Genomic DNA, 21539 nt, shown 5'->3' on the forward strand with positions numbered 1-21539 from the left:
AATTACTTTTAGGTCATAATCTTATTTATTTAAGTCATTTTTTTTTTAAGGTCTACTTTCCAAAAGTTGTCAAACTTCCTACCTCATTTTTCATGTTCTTTGGTTTTTTGTTTGGTGCTCGATATCCGCATTTGAGCCCAATTAATCCGGATGATTTGCACTGTATCGCGCCCATTCGGGGGAAGCGCTCCCTCCAAAGATTTTTTCCATATCCATGTTCGAACCCCTAATCCCTAATTAACGGAGGAGCAGCTCTATCCGCTGCACAAGGTAAATTATGTATTTGTCTTAAAAATTCATTAACTATGTATAGATTATTACTACTATATATAAGGGCAAACTTAGGGACTTTTGTAGTCCTCACAAGAATTTCCAATTTTTTTTAAAACTTTTTCATTAATTACTTTTAGGTCCTAATCTTATTTATTTAAGTCAATTTTTTTTAAGGTCTACTTTTCAAAAGTTATCAAACTTCCTACCTCATTTTTCATGTTATTTGTTTTTTTTTTTTTTTTGGTGCTCGATATCCGCATTTGAGCTCACTTAATCCAGATAATTCGCACTGTATCGCGCTCATTCGGGGGAAGCGCTCCCTCTAAAGATTTTTTCTATATCCATGTTCGAACCCCTAATCCCTAATTAAGGGAGGAGCAGCTCCATCCGCTGCACAAGGTAAATTATGTATTTGTCTTAAAAATTCATTAACTATGTATAGATTATTTATTTAGAACTAAATAACTTCAGAAAATTAGGATACATAACTTATAAATGTCAAATTCTAGCTCCGCATTTGATTTGAAGTAAATAACTTCACCAAAATGGAAGTTAAAATATTAAAGGAGTGGAATGAAAGTTTTGCTTTCATATATTGAGAATATACTTATATGAAATTTAATTATTACCGTAATTACCTACTTGTGGGACTACAATGGGTATATGGTTGTTGTTATTGTTGTACACTTGTACTAACACAAATTATATTTCTTTAATTAAAATATCTACTTTTATATCTTGAGTTTGGACACGGGCTTTAACACGAGCCTCACATAACTAGTATATATATATACACACACATATCTATATATATATACACACATATCTATGTGTGTGTTGTTTGGGTTGCATTTCAACTTAGTTAGGATGATTGCCCACCTACGGATTCAGTACGAGTTATGGCCTCATCGGGCTTAGAAAGTAATAAGAGTTGCCTTGATGGCCTAGGTAATCTGATGATGTCCAGAGTATATGAGTTATAGATGGGTACACTCAGGGTGCACCGGGTGCCGGCCACGCCTCCCCAAGTTTAGGGCGTTACAAACCACTGAAAATTTAAAGTCTATAAGATACTTATTACATCTGTATTGTTTACATTCACAAGTCTACAATAAGCTCAATAAGAACCAAATAAGAACACAGCAAAATAAGCTAGACGAAATCATTGAGTACCGAATCAACAATTTCTAATTGTAGTACACGGTATAAAGATGTTTACCATATCCAATATTTAGTTCCTCTTTAATTAATGAACAATAGCTTTACACTTCTAAATTGTAATCGCGCAAAGCAGAACGCAGTATTGTCTCCCATGAGGCCATGGCATTAAAGCAGCACAGTCGTCTTATGAAAATAATGTGACCTGCACTCCTTTGAGGGTTCTTATTGTTGCAATAGAATTGTTGTATACGTGGTCAGCACGTGGACCCAAGCGGGTACTCCTGGCTTCATCTCCAGGTAGCTTGTCACCCTCGAAATCTACAGTTCAAGAAACAAATATGGGCAATTTGAGATAAGAGAGAGAGAAGAGTATAATTTTAGTGAATAAAATGATCACCAACGGTGCATAGTACATTGCTAGAATATAAAGATGTAGTGGATAGTCTTTAGCTGCTACTCGTGCTGTAACCTTGTTATTCAAGAAAGCAACTGGAAATCGTGCTTTGGTCATTCGACGCACTTCCAGTAGGAGAATTTAGGAAAAGGGGAAAAAAAAGAGGTATTTGAGAGTCTACTGGTAGGTTGGTAAAAATGGAAGGAACAGTAAAAAGTAGGATTAGTAAATCAGATAGTGTTTTTCCACATAAAAGGAAGCACCCATCTCTATGTCTATCTACAAAAATTAATAAATGACATTAATCTTTTCCTTCCGACCCTTCAAACCAATCAACCCGTTGCATATTTAAAAACAGAAAGCAAGGCACCCAATCTCTATGTAAATCTAACCCCATACTGAACATGGATGAAGTGTGCGCCGAAACCATTATCATAGCAACTAGGGGTGTCAAAGATGGCCCAAAAGATGATGGCCCGCCCAAAATTTTATGGGTTGGGCTCAAGATATATTCATATTGGGCTGATTTTAGCCCAACCCAACATAACTCATTTTAAAGTGATCTCTAACTTGGCCAAATACTAGCCCAATTCTAGCTCATTTTTAAGATTTACTTTAATTTGAGTTTTTTACTTGAGATTTACTTACATTTTTTCCTGTGTATTCACTTTTCTTATATCATGTATATCATAAGTTTGGAGTGTATTTGATAATTGTGGAAAACATTCTACGAAAAATGTTTTCCGGGAAAATATTTTCCTAGAAAATAGACCCTTAAAAAAAAACTAGGTCAAGTTGGGCAGGTCATGACCCAGCCCATTTCAACCCAAGTAACTTTTGGGCCATTGTTAGCCCAAACCATTTATTACCTCAGCCCATTTTGATGGGCCCAATTTCAGCCCAACCCGCTCATTTGACACCCCTCATAGCAACTATTGGAATGTAGATCTAAAGCCCTCAACGTGTTCAAAAATGAATTCAATGACTGTTGACTCATCATAATAAGGAATGACAAAACTGTGTTAGCTGCCAAATCTTGGTTATTGAAGGATAAAATGCAGAAAAGTAATTTCAAGGTAGTCGGTCGAATTAATTGGAATGGGTAAATATAAATAAACGAAACTGCATTTATCAATGCTAAAACACAAAGCGCCCAACTTTGAACACAAATTCTCTGCATGTGCTGTACATGGGGAATCCAGAAGTTAAACTTTATTCAAGCAAGATCCATCAACTTGACTAGATTTCCATGGCAGAAACCAAGTTCTTGATATGAGAAATTATAGAAAATAGGAAGATATTTTCATGAAATAAGATGTTACCACAATAATGACCTTGTGATGGAGTGAAATTTGTCATCATCCAAATTTGCAAGCTCTTGAACACCTCCAGCAGCACCAACAGCTTTGCTTTGTGAATCTACTGTCCCTTCTGCATTTTCTTTGCACGCACTAAGATCAGCCTTGACATCTGAAGAGTAGACACAATGCTTTTGGAGCCACCGATCAGTCTCCCAGAGTACATGCATTATGCTCTCTCGTGCTCCATAACCATGACTCTCATATGGTAGAATTACAAGGCGACAAAGTGCACCATGACCTTTCAGTGCATTGAAGAAACGATCTGACTGTATTATGCAAAAACAAAAAAAAAATGATTAAGATCAAGACTCTTGAAGTCAACGCTAGCAAACTCATTATATAAATTCATTATATAAATCTTGGAAGAACTAGCAAATTTATGGAGTGAATCGAGACCAGTTGCAACTATCTTACCTACTTTAGTTGACAGGGGCAACATTCAATGAAAATAGGGCAATCTTGAAACAGGAGGCTGAAAGAAGTAAAAATAAGAGGACCGTCATATTACCTGCATTGTCAAGGTTCCTGGATTGTTGTCCTCCTCCCCATGGACAAGCAAGATAGGCTTCTTAATCTTATTGGCTGACATAAAGGGGCTCATCTCAACATAAATATTGGTCGCCTCCCAAAGTGTTCTCTCCTCATTCTGGAAAAGAAAACAACTAAGTTCTTAGCAATGCAAGTGAATGAACTAAAGCCCCCTATAATGCAGAGAGAAACACCAAATCATTAGGACTTCAGACTTGTCGGGCTTAAACAGGACTTGGGAGGACTACCTGGAATCCAAAAGGTGTTAGTGTTCTGTTATAAGCTCCAGAACGAGCAATTCCACAACAGAAAAGATGAGGTGCATGTGCAAGGAGGTTTGCTGTCATGAATGCCCCATAGGAGTGACCACCAACAGCAATTTTGTTTGGATCAGCCACCTGCAAGACAACACCAGAAAGCTCAGCCGAAACTTCAAAGTTTAATGCGACATAAGTTCAGCGAGGGAAAAAAAAAAAAACTTACTCCCCGGCGTATAACTTCTTCCACTGCAGCCTCAGCACTTGCGACAAGTTGTTCTATATACCTGGTTAAGCCAGCATTTATTCATATAAACACCCCAAACCTCCAAGTAGCAGATAGAAAAGTAAAAGAGTCCATTTCAGCACAAGACAGATAAAGGATTTATCCAAAAGGAGAGGATGAGGAAGCAAGTCCACTCAACATCCCACGACACCCTCCCTTCTCCACCCCCCAAATAAAAGCAAGAAAGTGAGAAAAAAAGAGTGTAATAATGCTTCATCACTTGTCAGCAATCACAAGGTCGCAAATCTTATGGAGGAGAACTTCAGTAGAATACGTAAATGTAGCACGGTATTCAGCATATACTGGGGGAAGGTTTTTACATTCAAACTACTCCCACGATCATTAACTCTACAAATTACTAATACATCAGCAGTATCAGTGGCTAGCACAATACTAGTACAAAGTGGATTTTTAAAGAAGAATTAAATTAGTGGTTTTATGGAGAAGTCCAATATGTGCTCCAACAAGCAACTTTCAGAGGGACCAATTTTTAGTGAATTAGCTTACTGCGGCTTAACCATCTAGAAAAGAAGCACAGGCTCTGACTCACAAGACTAGTATGAAGATCATACTTTGAGTATGCATGAGTATGAACTATGCAGTTTTCTAGCTCATTTCATTAAAAAAATGCAGAGCACCAATCGGCTCAGAACACAGGACTAACTGATCAAGACGCAACTGAAAGCAAAACATGCAAAAGAAAGGGAAATCTAAGATGAAAGACAGTAGCTAGTCACAGCATTTTCCAATAGAGCAATCAAAAAGAGTGGGAGAACCAAGGAAAGCAGTTCACATATGGATGCTCATTTGTACTGTAAGTTTTACCAGATATACCGACAAGAACAAATTGCCAAATGAAGTCCCCCAAAGACATAGGTAAGTAGTTGAGGCATAGGAGTAACAATCAGAAGGGCTATAAGTTGTCGTCGTTGAGGCACAGGAGTAACAAACAGGAGATCCCAAGTTCAGACCCTGCTACAACAGTTATTGTGAGCCCAACTGTTCAATCCTTGTTGGGCATGGTCACTCGCCGCATGTGCTTGTAGATTTTTAGCAAGCTACCCAGTGGATTAGTTGAGGCTGACCCAAACACTGCCGTAATTTAAAAAATAAAATTAAAAAGAAGTGGACCCATTATCCCTAGCAAATGTGGCTTTTTCGCTTCCTTGTTGTCATTTGCAATATTTCTTCGAGTTTGATTCAAATAGAAATAACATATTTCACTTACCAAAAAGATGCAAGTCATATTTAGTTTACAAAAAGAAGAGGTAAGTCACATTTTTCTTTAGAGGTGATCTAGCTTGCTTCCACTTGAACGTGAAGCACCCCTGCTTCCATTAAGGTTTCTCATAAACAAGGTGTGCCCACTGCCCACTCTCAAATAAATTGGACTTAAACCTTATTCCTTCAGCTTTTTCTACACTTCTCCTCTTAAAGCTTAGTCTTGTAGGTATGCTTCATTAGTCAAAAAAACTCTAGGAGTCCATTTAGTCTTCTTAGGGGGTTGGTATGTCAATAGAAAATGTAAAAGACTTCTAAGGGTAGATAAAATCATTGAATATTTAAAAAGTGAAATGAGACAATCAAATTGGAGCAAAACGAATCGTGAGGATTGATGTAGCTAGCCCCAACTAGCTTGAGATTGGTCTTATTTGTTATTGTATTTGTAGCAAGAAGAAAGCCTAATTTTTCCACAAGTAGACCAATGATTCTTAACGAGATTTAGTCAAGCAGTCTTATTGCTGCTCAAAATGATAAAGAGACGTCACATCCTTCAATATTTGTGCATAAGTTTACCTGTCATTGGCCTCTTCATCACCCTCTCCAATGATAGGAATAGTCGGCCCTGATAAGACAGCAAACCTGAAATTTATGGTTCCAAATCAAACAGATCCCCAAAAAAGATTAATATGACTACACCGGAAAGATAACAAATATAATGAACAAACTTGCGACGGATAATACAGAGAACAGAGACGCACCCCCTTGCTAACCATAGGAGGGGGGATGTTGGCCCAATGCCAGCAAACTCATTAGGGGAACCTCGAACTTGGCTAGCTGCCTCTTTACTCTTAAATTCTCCAGGGTATGACCATACTAGGCATGGGAGAGGTCCATCTCTTGAGGGATCATAAGCTGGTGGAAGATATAGGGTCGCAGTAAGTTGAACTCCATCCTTCCTCTGATACCTGATCATTTCTTTTTGCAATGATTCCAGCTGTGGGTATGGATGAGGGAAGTTTGTTATCTGACATGCCTTTTTCTCTGGCCAGCTCAGAAGGTAGTACTGAGTGTTTTCAGTTTTGGATTCTTTAGAAGTGAGTATCTTCAACTTATTTATTGACAATTCCCCTTCTTTCTGATCAGACATCAAAGCAACGACGGTCTCAAAATATTTTTCCTTGTCACTCTGCCATATTCGTTCCTTACTGCCTGTATTTCTGAAAGAATTCATGTCAGATCACTTTCTTTGGCAAATGAAAGATATGGAAACAAACTGCACCACCAGACCTACATGTCAAACAAATCGAGGAACGGAATGTTTCCTTCTGGGGTAGCGCCACTTCCATTTAATAACACATAAGTGTTCCCATCATCTTGCTTCTTCACCTTCGCAATAACATAAGTTCCAGCAGGAGTTCTCCTCGACATGGGAGAACCAGGATCAGAATAAACATCTTCAGATGATCGATCAAATAGGATCCGTGGATTTACATCCTCTGATCCGGGGGATATAACCCATGTCCTCACCTTCCTTGTTTTGTACCACGATTCATAAACTAATGCAAGTGTATCATCACACCAAGAAATCCCTCTGTACATGTAAGAAGATCCAATATAAGAACAGCATCATTAATTGGACAATAATTTCGGTTAGTTCTTTGTTGTTTACTTGACAAGTGAACTCCCTTGTCAAACATAGAGGATAAATCACGCCTGTTTCTTGTAAAGGCAGTAATTGATAGCAAGACTATCAGAAACATTTATTCTGCTATAACCCTATATAACAAGTAATATGTGCTTTCAAGTATCTATAAATGAAGTCCATATCCATTTATTTTGTAAAATGAAAAAGGAAAAGCTATCACTTTTTTTCTAAAACCTGGCAGCCCAAGTCAAATATGGTATTAATTGCGTAAAAATTTTCTTTTGAGGACTTTGGATTATGTTTTTTTTTAAAAAAAAAAAATGGTATGTTTTAAGGACATTATCTTATGTTATTTGCAGCCATCCACCAAAATAACTTGAAATTCAACTGCTTCTAAGTAGCATTACAATCCATGCTTATTAGAGAGGAGGAAAACTTTACAAATACTTCCTAAATCAAGAATCAACGACAGTTTGGATGTGCATTTCAGAAGGTTTGTACAGGATTGCGAACTTGGGAGTTTGATATATTGCTAGCAAAGGTGGAAGCTCACAACATCGATGAAGGTGCACCAGACAAGTTGAGATGGGGAAACAAAGGCACATTCACAGTGCAAGAATGCTATAGGCAACTATGTTCTCATAATCAATTGCCTGATATATGGCCATGGAAGCTAGTATAAAAGACTAAACTAAAGAATGAATGTCTTACTCTGGATAATCTGAATAGAAAATGCTTCCAGTTGTACAACATATGTTATTTCTGCAAGAGCACTCTGGAGACAGTTAACCACCTCTTTCTGCGCTGCCCATTAGCTTGTGATCTATGGAACATGTTCCTATGTATTTTTTAAGTTAAGCTGGGTGATGCCACAAAGTTTGAGAGAAGCCCACACGTCTTGGATTTATGGATAGTTGATAAGACCATCACAAAGGTCTGGAATATGATTCCTGCTGCAATTTTTTGGTGTATTTGGACTGAGAGGAACAAGAGATGTTTTGATGATACGTCAACTCCCATTCAAGCTCTTAAAGCCAATTGCTTAGTTAATCTTTTTTTCTGGACAATGTTGTCCCCGGTATCTAATACTGAACAGTTTTTAGATTTTATTAGTACCCTAACTTTAGAAGGAATCAATGTATAGGGGCCTGTAACTCTCTTTTGTATTTTGCCTATCTGTAATTACACCCCTGTAATTATGCATTTACTTGATGCTTTTCTAATGAAACATCTTACTTCATCAAAAAAATACTTGCTAAACAATTGGCATAGTGAAACCAAAAAAAAAAAAAAACAGAACCATTGACTATTTGCACACTCTTATTCAAAGTATAATTTGCAATCCGATACACCATAAGTATTATCTTCCAACAGAAAAATATTAATCATTCTTCAAGCAGGTTTCCAAAGATAAATGAAAAAACAAGTTTCAACACACATATGAATCCCAGATGTATAAATCACATTTGTTGAGCAACAATCGTACATAACATGACAGGTATAATTTTGTACATACCCATAGCGAAGATCCAATTTATGCAAAATTTTAGGCTGTTCATTTTCAAGTGGTGCAGCAGATTGTGTATAAATTATGTCACGTGGAGAAACTTCAACTTTAGCATCACCACCATCTTGTGTCTCAACCCTGAAACAAGTTCAGGAGAAAAGCATCAAATGAGTGACAATACTGACAATAAAGCATCAAATAAGTGACAATACTGACAATTCCACATTTCGATGTGCAACTATTACAAATTGTCACTTCAATGGGGTAATAAGTGCTAGATAGTACAAGCATCCAGATATTAGTGGATAACCAGGAACAAGTCATTCACATGAGAAATATAAAACAAACAACGCCTATCTTTCTTCTCCCTTCTTGATAGATCAGTAATCATTCAAAATTTCTTTTATTCTTTTTTCATCAAAAAAGAATTGATATGAGTCATAAGCCATAATACGAACCCAAAAATCAGTTATAAATATCTGGATAAGATTATCAATCAATCCCCCCAAACAGGACTCAAGGCAGTTTAATTTTTCCCATCAAATCCAAAACCCTCCATCTTTCTTTTCTGGGCAGTCTAGAAGCACATCCATCGAGGTTCGTTAACCAGTGAACTAAAGCACTAGAATAGATTTTATATGCTTACCAATAGAGGGTCGATGGTTTATCTGCTCTCCAATTGATTGATCGCATTCCTTTCCTCACACTATTGAATGCAATGGGAATATCTTCGGCAAGGGGCAAATCGCAAAGTTCTCTCACAAATTCTCCATTAGCTTTCCACACTTCAACCTTTTTGGGAAACCTTCCACATGGTACAACAAATGAAAACGGCCTGTGAGTTGAGGTGATCATAATGTATGTTTGGTCTGGGGAAGGGTCCATTGAAGTGTATATAGCTGGTGGACCAAAAGGCTTCATTTCCCCATCTAAAGAAGCCAAAACCAGCTGTGTAGTAGCATAATACTCAAACAGATCTTCATCATATTCATCTTTGAGCAAATCCTGATAGGTTCTAGCTTGAATAACATTCTTCTGCTCATTAGATTGAATCTTGGGGCCAGAGGGAACCAAAGGTTTCCTTGGTGGATCTCCACGAGATAATGGAATGGTACTCACCAAAAGAGTTGAGTCATTCACCCAAACAAAGCTGATAATGACAGAAACAGAGTTGTCAGGACAGGGAGATAGTAGATTCGAATCAGCAAACTTTCCTCTTAATGACAGATTGCAAATGGAAAAGGACATACTTTTCAAAAACAGCATTTACATATATATCTGGTGACTCGAAAAGAGGTCTAGCTTTCCCAGTATCCACATTAGCAACCCATACTCTCAGTTTGCTGCTGCTGCCATCATCCTGATACAAAAAATAAAAACATCACATCTACCTTGTGACAAGGGACCTTACATGAAATTAGGCATAAAAATGTCAGAATTATACAAAGTGAAATAGCTGAAGGCAAATCTAATATTAATTTCTCTGTAACATCAATGTACAAGTAATATAGGCACATAGGCGCGCGCATGCATATATCAAAATACCTCATCAAGACGGACACTGAAGGCTAAATGCTGACCATTATTTGACCTTCATAAAAGAGAAAACAATCAGATGAAGAAGGAGACAACTATATATTAAGGGAAATATTCAAGGAAAAGATGGTGAAGAATTTTTTTTTTTTTTTTAGGATAAGGTAAAGAAGAGATGATGAAGAAACTTATAAAGTTGCCTTGGAAAGAGCACTCCTTTATACCATGCCGATAAGATATCATCACAATGAACCTTCATGGAACTGCAAACCATGACTTCTCATTTTCTTCTCTAGTTTCACATTGCATGCAGAATTAGGAAAACTTTCTGTTTTCTTCCAGTAATTAAAGTGATGTACAGGTTTAACCAGGATGATAACTGATAGGAAGCACTGAACTTTTTCTTTTGGATATGGCAAACTCCACCCTCCAAACTCCTTTACCTAGGAGAGGAACATGGTCCTTTCCAACTTTGCTACCTTAGAGACTCAAAAACCCAACCTTATCGTCGGATCTAGAATATCCCTCTCTTAGATAGGAAGTACTGAATTATAAAGGAAAAGTTTTTATAGTTTTACTCATTGCTAGTCACTCAAATGCTTTCGAAAGATGAAAACCATCAATGGTTGACCAAGAGTAAAGGGTGACATTCAGTCAACCAGATCATCTCTTCTCTTAGAAATGATACTCACTTCTAGAGAAGTTGCAATAAGTTGTTAGTCAATAGTCAAAGGTTTAGACCACTTGGAACTCATCACCATCTTGCCCGCTTAGGAAAATCTTCCTCCCGTTTGGGATGAGATGAATTTTTGGAAGTAAAAAACTAGCTGGTTATCATCTCTATGAAGGTTAGAATCTTGGAACAAATTGTTCTCTCTACCAGTTTAAATATACCTTTTTTTGACTTCCAGTGCATTTTTGACATAATTGACATGACAAATATGAGGAAGGTAGGTTAGCTTGTGTGAACATGTTACATGAAAGCTAAAAGTGATATAGAGTAGTATTAGTTAATAATATTATCCAACATTAACTTTTTCTTGTGAAAAAAAGTTAGATTAATCCTACCTTAACATCAAAAAGTACATTTTACATCTTAAAGTTGTGTCAATCTGAGATACATGTAGTAGTACATTTGCAATAGTTTGTCACTATCCCAAATTGGAAAACCTAGTGTAACTACTGCATAGATTAAGAGAAAAATGTGATGCTATTATCGCCTAAGTCATTAGAGATAATAAATAATATTTTAGCATAAGTATAAAAATGACACATCAAATTTAAAATAATATTACTAGAAAGTGTTATTATGTGTAAAAACTTGTTTATCTGAATGTAGTTTTTGCAATTCGAGAAAAGGGGTCAATCTTTCCAGTATGGACTCAAAAATAAAGTAGACAAAATGGGATCAAATGAGTATTATATGCAGTACATATTAACTGGTAAGCCTATTGTGAAGATAAAGTCATTACACAGTAACTCAAAGCACGCATATATGAAAATGGAGAAGGAAATTACCATGTTACAAAGTTAATTTTAGCACCTTCTGGGAGATCCTGAATCTCTTTTTCCGGTCCTAGGCTACCATCTTCCATTAACTGATGGATCGCTATACCAGTGTAGAAAGACCTGAGAAAGAACATCATAAGATCCCCTGTATGGGAGCTACTTAATAAAGATTGAAATAGTACCACCATCAACTCATCAAGGCATCAGCAATTACTAGCATTAAAACAAGAAAACATTTCTTTTTAAGAATTAAAAAAAGGAAGAAGAATTATACCAGCAAGGAGAGTATTCTATGAAAAGAACATAAGAGAGACCAATTATAGAGCCAGATGGAATAAAATAACCTAACATAGCGTCTCAAGCACTTGAGTGCTTGAAGGAAATATCATGAGAAGCTTCATCATTACTCACATGCGACTCCTGGTATTACATTTCCCGTCGATGCGAATTCCAGCAAGCTTTTCCTCAGGTCTTGCTAAATCTGACAAAGGTGGCAAGGATCTCCGCTTAAGAAACAGTATTTTATCCCTTAATGGAGAAAATGATAGTGCTGGAAGTGGTGGAGCGTCAACAATATCTCTAATCTCATGGGGAGGAAGACAATATCCAGTAACTGATGCTGATTCTACATCTGGTAAAATTTATGAGAAAAGAAAAAGATTTAATCACCATTCGCAATATACGCATATTTTATTAAAGAGAAAAAAAGAAAGTTAAAGAGTAAGTAAACATGAAAACCAGGGCGATGAAAGATGAGGAAATAAATGAAGAACGTATGAAATTTACACATCAGCCACACCCCCCCGCACAATCCCCCCACAAAAAAAAAAAAAAAAAAAAAAAAAAAAAAAAAAAACATGTCGTAACTTAATTAGCTATGGAAAGTAAATACCCCTACATAAAGCATGTGCACGGACAGAGGAAGTAAATACATGAGGCAAAGGAAGAGCCTTTACGGATGGACATGGAGAAAAGCGAACAACTTTATTATTAGTATCTATAAGCAGTAAAACAGTAAGGAAACTTTTTCCATTTGAGATCCAAAGCTTTCCAGCATATAAATCCGCTGAAGGAGGCATTAGCTATGTTGCATCGATAGAAAGTTAACTTGCCTTTGAGATGAGGAACAAAGGACATCCTTTCATATTAAGGAGTCTGTTTAAATGCCATAGTTGGCCCTATGCCCTAAGATCTGGAATATAGTGCATGTGTAAATTGGAAAAGATTATCCTTTTCACAATGATTCTCATTTTAGGATGTAAGGAAATCATTTATCTTCAGTAGCACATTCAAAGAACCTTAAGATGCTAACAACTTGCAGGAATGAATATTTATCAGACCCAAATCCCATAAAATTCTTCAAGAATTAAACAGTTAATATAAATCAAACAATCAATCAACAATGCCACAATCCACACAAGTTTGGATCAGTTAAACAAATCCCCTACATTGATTCCGCTCAAATCAGGTCCATCCCATTCCAATAAAAAGAATTGCTTTTTTCTTTAATCAAACTAGACGCACACACTCTAAATCCCACACTTATCTCTTCATGGACAACTAGTCTAACCCCAATATATCAACTAAACTGTTAAATAGAAGTATTACAGCCCCTAGTATACGACCAGATTTTTGGCCATGTTTATGAATGAAAATACTTTTACCTGATCAAAAAAAGTATTACAGCAGCTCTCTTTTTGATTAAAACGGGATTCATTGGCTTAACCTATGAGAACTCTACAAAACAAATCTTCTATTATTCATCAAAGTTCCTCCTAATCTCCATCAACATTAGGATTTACCCCTGTTCTATCATCGGAAGAACGGAATTCATCATTTACTTGGGTCCAGTACTTAAAAAAACATCTTTCAAGACAAAGTGATAGTTCTCTAAATCTCATACTGGATAACTAGTTTAGTCCTAAGTAGTTAGACATTAAGGAAAATAAAGAGTACCGTCATCATAAGCAACAGCAGCGCCGTTAGAGGCAGTGCCGTTCTCAGCCGTAACGGCGTTGACGGGGACAAGATGATGAAATCTGGAGGAAGCCATGCTGATTTTAGAGAATCTTCTAGAATGCGAACGGAATAACGGAAGGCGTTTAACGGGGCCAGGAAGAGAAGAAGATGAGGAGGAGAAGAAGAGGGTTTTGGAAGAGTGTAAAGAGAGTAGAGAGAAACGATGGTAGACTTTTGGAAGGCTCATCATGACAGGTTCCTAGTACATTTCAATTATTCAATCCATCCATCCATTTGACAGATTCCAAAGTTTTTTCCTTTTTTAATAAAGCCAACTTCCCCTCACTCTTTAGATTTTTCTATTTGGTCATTTTAAACAAAGGCATGAGAATTGAGATGCCATTATGAAATAAAACTATGAAGTAAATACACAGGAGAAATATGTAGAGAGAATATGTAGAGAGATATCAGATTATATTACTTCTGCTCTTTCAACATTGCATCTGTGCATCCTATTTATAGGAGCAACAGGACATGGGATATTTTGAGATATTTTGGGATATTTTGGGATATTTATAACTTAATGGATATCCACTACTTGGGATATTTATAACACTCCCCCTTGGATGTCCATTAATAGATGATGTACCTCGTTAAACCTTATTTAAAAAAAAAACCCTGTGGGAAAAATTCCTAATGAAGGAAAAAGAGTGCACATATCTAAAAATACGCTTTGAGAGCTGCCTCATTAAAAATCTTACCAAGAAAACCCAATGGGACAAAACTTGGTTAAGGAAAAAAGAGTACAACGCGTATTTCACTCCCCCTGATGAAGATCAAGATTAAGATGTCGGAGTCTTCGCATTCCAATCTTGAATATCATCTTCTCAAGAGTTGAAGTTGGCAAAGAGTTTTGTCTTTCCGAGATCTTTCATCTCAAATTCTTTCTTCAAATATTCAATCGCCTTTTGGAGCTCTTCTGGAGTTCCAATGAGGTTTATGTTATCAACATAAACAGCAAATATAATGAACCCTGATTTTGTTTTCTTAATAAAAACACATGGACAAATTGCATCATTTATATATCCTTCATTTATCAAGTACTCACTTAGGCGATTATACCACATACGCCCTGATTGTTTTAAACCATATAATGATCTTTGTAATCTGATTGAATACATTTCCCGAGACTTTAAACCAAATGCTTCAGGCATTTTATATCCTTCAGGAATTTTCATATAAATTTCATCAAGTAAGCCACATAGGCCGTGACAGCATCCATCAGTATAATTAATGTGACATCTTCTGTTGTTTGGACTGCTGGCCCAATAAACATTACGTTTACCAAGATGGATCATTTTACTTGGTAATTATTCTACGTCAACATGCTTTAAGAGACGTAGAAATCAAATCCTCACAACCTTATACAATATTGCGCGCTATATTGTATATTGTCGACAAGATATCATGTTGTATCGGTTCGCAATTCGACATAACTTACTGAGATCTCATCACTTCATTATTTTCAGGTACCTGAACCTCCTATAAGGTTTATGAAGTGTTATGTCGTAGCTCTTCAAGAGCACATTGCCTCCTTATTATGATCATTTGCTCCTCCCTTTTTCAAGGATTATTATATTTGGAACCGATTGGTCTACCATGCTCCATGCACGCTGTAGACTTTGTCCTTCAGGGACATTAAGAGCATTTTGCAGATGAAATATGAAATAGTTGGGTCAGCAAATGCTTCCAGCATTTGACTTGAATTATCTGAGGATCATACTGATGATAATTCACAACATATTTCTTAGCTGCTTATTCTCTCCCCCTTATTTTAGTGACATATGTCCCCATTTTCTTTGGGAAAATCCATCTGTGTGCATCATGGTATATCCATTAATCATGTACCGCACATCAAATGCTAAAAGATGAAAATATCTAGTTCCTGACCCTGAACCAAATATGAGGGGAGATTTTATCAAAATTTATTGATCTGAAGCATACAAGTGGTGTTGTATGCAATATATCATATCTCAGACCAACATCTGAAACTCTGTTCTCATAAGCAATGGTTTAGCTGTATTATGGAGGCATCCAATGCCAAACCAACTTAGATATAAATCAGCATTATCAAGATGATTGTCTTGATTACATATTCTGAAAATTGTGCTTCCAACTCAATTATTTTGAGCAAGCAACTTTGTAAATGTCAAACTATCAGTTGACAATAAACATACATGTGACTGTCTTAAATAGATGCATCTATTTAAGACATCACATTACAGGTGAAGGGGCCCACATTCACCTTTTATATTTTTCAGAATTTTGGGGATTCAGTCCCAACATTAGCTGGTGTAATCAACTTATTATGAGAACAAGCAACACAAACAAATTCTTGAAGAATCTTCTAGTTCTTCAATATGTTTTTTAATACTCAATTAGCACATCAGATTTAAATCAGGACGATCAAAATGGTCTTGTCAACTGATAAAATTATCTGTACCCGTAAACTTCAAGTTTACTATGACGAGTGTTATTTCTTTTAATAAACTTCTGGTTTACTATTGCATAAAATTTTATGTCAAAACTTCTGGTTTATTGTGACATGCGATCTCATCATGCTCGGGTAACGCTTTACACACGTGACCCTACTCGTAATAAGTTGGAGATATTCAATCTTCCAATCATCTGTAGTCTCAATATGATGACCATTTTTCTCGCTAGTAAACTTCAGGTTTACTATAATTTATTTTCCGATCGAAATAATTATGATCTGAGATGAATGGTACTATCATATATAAGCTCTTCGAGAGACATCAATTTGTTCACCATAATCATATATTATTTGGACACTGCTAGTGTCATGATACTTGTAAATAAATAATTAGCTTTTCTGGAGCCTTTGATCATTAATTTCTATTACTGTTATAAACAGCTTGTAGATATTGTCCGCTTTGGCGCACCTCACGGCTTTAAAACGCGTCTAGCAGGTAGGGACCAGCATGGGCCACCCATGGGAAGCCAACCTGTAGAGACTGTCCGCTTTGGAGACTTCAGGCTCCTCACGGTTTTTATGCGCGTCTACAAGTAAAGGCTTCAGGCCCTGCTTATAAGCACGCACACAATCCCGTGTGCGAGCGATGTGGGAACTTCAAGTTCACAACACACCCTCCCATCGCGAGCATCGTGCTGATAACGTATTATGAAATAAAACTATGAAGTAAATACACAGGAGAAATATGTAGAGAGAATATGTAGAGAGATATCAGATTATATTACTTCTGCTCTTTCAACATTGCATCTGTGCATCCTATTTATAGGAGCAACAGGACATGGGATATTTTGAGATATTTTGGGATATTTTGGGATATTTATAACTTAATGGATATCCACTACTTGGGATATTTATAACAGATGCTTTATTTTTTCAATCTTTTTCAAAGATATTATGTTTTAGTGGGGAGTTGAAAATGCAGAAAATTAATTTTAAAGAAAAAGAATCATTGAGAATTCCAAGTCTGTCAACACTATGTTGTGAATGTTAGTCGATATTACTTTATATTGTGAAGGTTAGCCAATAACCACTATCATTTGCCACTATCTTTTACAGGATTGATTTTCCTTGACAAGTGGATTAATTTTTTTGTAAAAAAATTAAGTATTTTGTCATACTATATTAAGAGGTTTGATGATGTAATTCTCGGGAGAAATAGATGAACTATTTTCCTCGAATAACAAGAGGGATAGGACATTACTTAGTTATAAAATGGTAATTAATGAAATTAAAAACACAAAATTAATTTTTTTCACGTCATTATATTTTTAGATGATCAATTGTGATTCCTCACTCATTTCAGAATAATCTTACTAGCTAAACCAAAAAAGACAAAAGGAAAGGAAAAATGAGTATGAAAAACGATGTCAGTCATGTGATCATGACTACAACTCAATAGTGAATCGATAAAACTTTTGTCTAAGGCTTTTAGCATTAAATTAAATTGATATACTTAATAAGAATTAGGTTATCTTCAACTCTTAAAGTTTATTGATATCACTGTAAGTCTCCTAAGTACGAGTTTAATTCATTGTTTACCTTTTTTTATTTTCCAATATAGTAGAAATTTCTTTTAAGAAATAACAAGAAGGAATGAATATACAATAAGGTTAAACCTTGATATAATCAAGAAATATTAAGCTTTACATCGGGAAGGTTTCACTAGCTAGAATTCAACATGAGTGAGGTGCTTTCTCCATCACTCTTACTCTTTGTGAGGTGAAGCAGAAACTGCAGCCCATTTCCCACATCATACAACATTAGACCCAACCTCCCACCAATCCAGCTGCCCAATTGACTTCCCAAAAGAAAACCCAACCACCTATTTTTCCCTTCTCCAACAATTCCTCCAATATATGACCCCAACAATGTCCCAACACTTCTAATTATTGCCTCAGCCAATGTGCCACCTACATATACAGTCTCAAAAAAGTCCCATCCAGATGACACCATTGGTCCCATAATGTGCTTCGCTTGTAAAGATGCTCGTTGGGCTGCAGCATTTCCAACTTTCTGCCCTGTTTTCATTGCATCTTCAAGACTTTGTCCTTTAGACAAGCTTTCTTGGACTGCTTCTTTTGTTGCTTCATTCCTTACCTTGTGCACATGAGTTGCTCTAATGTAGTATAAATAATTTTTTACCAATTCCTTGAGTAGGCAGCCTATGGTTCCATAACTCATGTCGAAGCAGTTTATGAATGTGAATCTCTCTGTCTTGCTTCTTGAAGCTGATTCTTCTCCGACCAATTGTCTACATTTTTCAGCTGCAGAAGAGAAACGTCAAAATATGATCATTGAATGCTCACATAGACATCTTTGTTGCTTATCAACTCACAAGAACATTAAAGATAATACCAGGTCAATAATTACACCTCAATCCCAAGCAAGTGTGGTCGATTACATGAATTCTCGCTATCCATGTCGTCACTCCATTTAAGTCAATCTCAGTTCAATATTATAAAAATTACGGGCAGTTTTTTCTAGCACTAGAGTTTCTCTACATGTTCTACTCGCATATGAATATCTAACAGCCTAACATCTCTAGAAGACTCCTAGCAAATATGACTAATAAAACTTAATCCAATAATTGGTATCGCCTATATATATCTTATTCTTCCATTGTACGCACTTTAATAGCCTATAATTGCCATATTAGTTAACCAGGGGGTGACTAGTGACTCTAGTAAAAAATACAAGCTTGTGCATTATATCTTCTTGAGAGTACTAAAACTGCTGGTGCAAAAGGATGTGGGTTCCAGGTAAATAGCCCAAAAGGGAAGGAAAAAACAGAAACTCGGAAATCCCAGGGGCGCCAGATTGCACTTTGCTCCACATTCAAGGCGGATCTAAGGGGTTTGTGTGTTACTTTTGGCTCGGACGATGTATATAATATATGCAAGAAAATTAAAATATATACATATAATAAAATCACATTTATTTGCCTCTATTCATCAGAATCAGTTTTGAGGCAAAGGAAAGTTGCTGTAGGAGGCGAGCCTAGATATACCTATGAAACTCAGAACCAAAACTGCTGTCAACGCTAGCAGCTGTTCTTTCATCTTTGCAGAAATTTGTCCTACTTCTTTCGTCTCGGACCGGACTAATTTGTGTTTCAGGGTAGAACATGGTAGGGATTGATCAGTTTTAAAATGTTAAAGGACATTGATCCTAGAGAGAAAGGAATCTGAAATCATTTCCTAAAGGAAAAGGAATGCAAATAAAAGTGTCCAGGTAAAGGAAGCAAAGATGCCAAGGAAACAGGAAACTTGGATTCAAGTTAAGCATATTCACTCCACAGTTTAATTTGAATTTCAAAACTCCCATAATGTTTTCTCTTTCCACAGATACCCCATCCTTGTTTCTTTCAGAACACTTCTATTCAGTGTCCAACTTTTGAGGCAACAACAGAATGGGAATATGTTTCGTTTGAAAATGTAGCAGAATGTTTTAAACGAGTTGATTAAGGATCCCATTATCATGTTCATGTTGTCGATGCTTTGAGAAAAAAGATATGGAGTAGTACTTATCTATTTTTATTGTAAATAGAAAAATATACAAGAGCAAGGAAAGTCCATATTTTTTTTTCTAATTTCAGTCCTCTTTTCATTCTTTGAACCAAACAAAGGCTAACGGATATTTAAGAGAAGAACATCCAAAACTTGGCTAATTTTTTTCCTTGAAGATGCTTAAATGGACTTGTTCGCTGTCGCTGATATAGTTCATAAGGGGAAAAAAAACTAACAAATCTTAAATGGTGTATGGCAAGTCACAGCTAAACTTTTTCTTCTAGCTTTTATTTCTTAAATGAATATGTCGACATCATGTATGACTTGGAATAACAAATGTGTGGTGGTCTATCAGAAAAAACAAGAAGCCTCTTGGATTTTTAGATGTTAGGATTTTTTAGAGCCTCAAGTGTGCTGAAATATCAGAATTTCGAGACTTGAGATTCGCCTAGTCACTTCATAAACCCTTTGTTCACACTCTAATTTGAACAACTCATTACAAGGACTATCTTTATTGCGTGAACCACGCAAAATCAGGCTTCAAAATTTTGCAGAGGCAAAAAAACAACTAAATGAGTACATATCTGTCTAAGTCTTGATGAGTAGAGTTACATGTTATAACAAGTAACATAGATGAATTAGTCAAAGTATGCAAACAAAATTGACTAGACATTAGTGAAATTTAAAAAATATAAGATATTGTTAGCTTCGAATAATCGTGGATTACTGCAACGCTACAAATAATAAATTTCGTGGCCAAGCCAAACAATCATCTAAACCACAACCCAACTCATGGAAAAAAATATCAAGCTTGATGCTTTAGACTTTGTATTTTGTGCCATAGAGCCTAGACACACCTACCATGTAAAGATATTTTACCACAATATCTCTCAAGACGTGCGTGTCTTTCTTTGGTTATAAAAATGATAAGAAATGTGTGCTCCCAAGTCATTCCGTTCTCTACTTATATATGTAACTTCCTACCCGTAAAACAACATATCCTAACAAAGATTGAGAAAGCATTACATTAAAATCTTCAGAATGGCAACAATTACTGGTGTTAGTCTCACTACTCCAACAATCTTAGCCAAAAAATCCAACTCTCCCAATTTCAAGCCTTTTAACTTCCCCTGCCTTGACAAACCATGGAAAAAATCATCAGCTAAATTTGGGCTGGTGTGTGCAGCAGCACCAGATAACAAGCTTTCTGACCTTGTGGCTGACAGTGTGAAGGGGGCAGAGGAAGCATGCAATGAGAATCCGACTAGCGGAGAATGCGCGGCAGCTTGGGATGTGGTGGAAGAGACAAGTGCAGCAGCTAGTCATGCAAGGGACAAGAAAAAGCAAGAAGATCCTTTGGAAAATTACTGCAAGGAAAATCCTGAGACTGATGAGTGCCGTACATATGATAATTGATAATTTTAGCCTTGTGCTTTATTTATCCCCATTGAATCTTGAATGCTCTAAATTATAGGATATTCGTACGTATAACGAAAGGATTCTTCCTGTTTAAATTAGTCTCAAATACTATACAAACCTTTTGATGTTGTCTTTAAGGATAGTGATATGCTATATGAAGATCAATTTATGGAATAACAGTGAATTAGTTATATGTGTTTCTTGAAAGTCTTCACGCTCTGAATTCAGTATTCGTCGGTCTTGTTGCTAAACTACTACTGTCTAGTAGTATCTAAGTTGTTTTTGTGTGAACCAGAATCTTTGTCTGTTGAACCTAGCTCTCAGAAGCAGGGGCGGATTTCCTCGACAAAAAATTATAATATATATAGGGTAGATATTATGTGTCTGTGTACATGTATAAGTTTTGAATACCTCAAACAAATT

The 21539-nt window shown here is 36.3% G+C and overlaps 3 protein-coding genes across 3 annotated transcripts; 1 reads left to right on the forward strand and 2 right to left on the reverse strand.

The window, feature by feature from the left end:
- Positions 1–1322: 1322 nt before the first annotated feature.
- Positions 1323–13993, reverse strand: LOC132644937 (probable glutamyl endopeptidase, chloroplastic). The gene is made up of 15 exons (XM_060361619.1): positions 13635–13993; positions 12090–12309; positions 11688–11798; positions 10182–10227; positions 9887–9996; positions 9283–9786; positions 8646–8774; positions 6776–7075; positions 6243–6701; positions 6058–6123; positions 4201–4261; positions 3966–4115; positions 3698–3835; positions 3163–3455; positions 1323–1752 (listed from the first exon to the last, which is right to left on the reverse strand). Exons 1-15 carry the CDS (start codon positions 13885–13887, stop codon positions 1740–1742), a joined length of 2853 nt encoding a protein of 950 aa, XP_060217602.1. The 5' UTR covers positions 13888–13993; the 3' UTR covers positions 1323–1739.
- A 3716-nt stretch (positions 13994–17709) lies between these two features.
- LOC132599830 (uncharacterized) lies at positions 17710–19755 on the reverse strand. Its single transcript, XM_060313022.1, has 2 exons — positions 19199–19755; positions 17710–18455 (listed from the first exon to the last, which is right to left on the reverse strand). The coding sequence occupies exons 1-2, from the start codon at positions 19248–19250 to the stop codon at positions 17854–17856; spliced, it is 654 nt and encodes a 217-aa protein (XP_060169005.1). The 5' UTR covers positions 19251–19755; the 3' UTR covers positions 17710–17853.
- An 886-nt stretch (positions 19756–20641) lies between these two features.
- On the forward strand, positions 20642–21315 carry LOC132644938 (calvin cycle protein CP12-1, chloroplastic-like). Its single transcript, XM_060361620.1, has one exon. It carries the CDS (start codon positions 20739–20741, stop codon positions 21111–21113), a length of 375 nt encoding a protein of 124 aa, XP_060217603.1. The 5' UTR covers positions 20642–20738; the 3' UTR covers positions 21114–21315.
- Positions 21316–21539: the final 224 nt, after the last annotated feature.

This window comes from Lycium barbarum, chromosome 6 (assembly GCF_019175385.1).
Source record: "Lycium barbarum isolate Lr01 chromosome 6, ASM1917538v2, whole genome shotgun sequence".
Lineage (NCBI taxonomy): Eukaryota > Viridiplantae > Streptophyta > Magnoliopsida > Solanales > Solanaceae > Lycium > Lycium barbarum.

Coding starts and splice junctions, on each gene's coding strand:
- LOC132644937 (XM_060361619.1), bottom strand. CDS start 13,887: ATGATGAGCCTTCCAAAAGTCTACCATCGTTTCTCTCTACTCTCTTTA. Junction 12,310..13,634: donor TGCTGTTGCTTATGATGACG/GTACTCTTTATT, acceptor AAATTTTACCAG/ATGTAGAATCAGCATCAGTT. Junction 9,787..9,886: donor GTAAATGCTGTTTTTGAAAA/GTATGTCCTTTT, acceptor TGTCATTATCAG/CTTTGTTTGGGTGAATGACT.
- LOC132599830 (XM_060313022.1), bottom strand. CDS start 19,250: ATGAAAGAACAGCTGCTAGCGTTGACAGCAGTTTTGGTTCTGAGTTTC. Junction 18,456..19,198: donor TTTGGTTCTGAGTTTCATAG/GTATATCTAGGC, acceptor TCTCTTCTGCAG/CTGAAAAATGTAGACAATTG.
- LOC132644938 (XM_060361620.1), top strand. CDS start 20,739: ATGGCAACAATTACTGGTGTTAGTCTCACTACTCCAACAATCTTAGCC.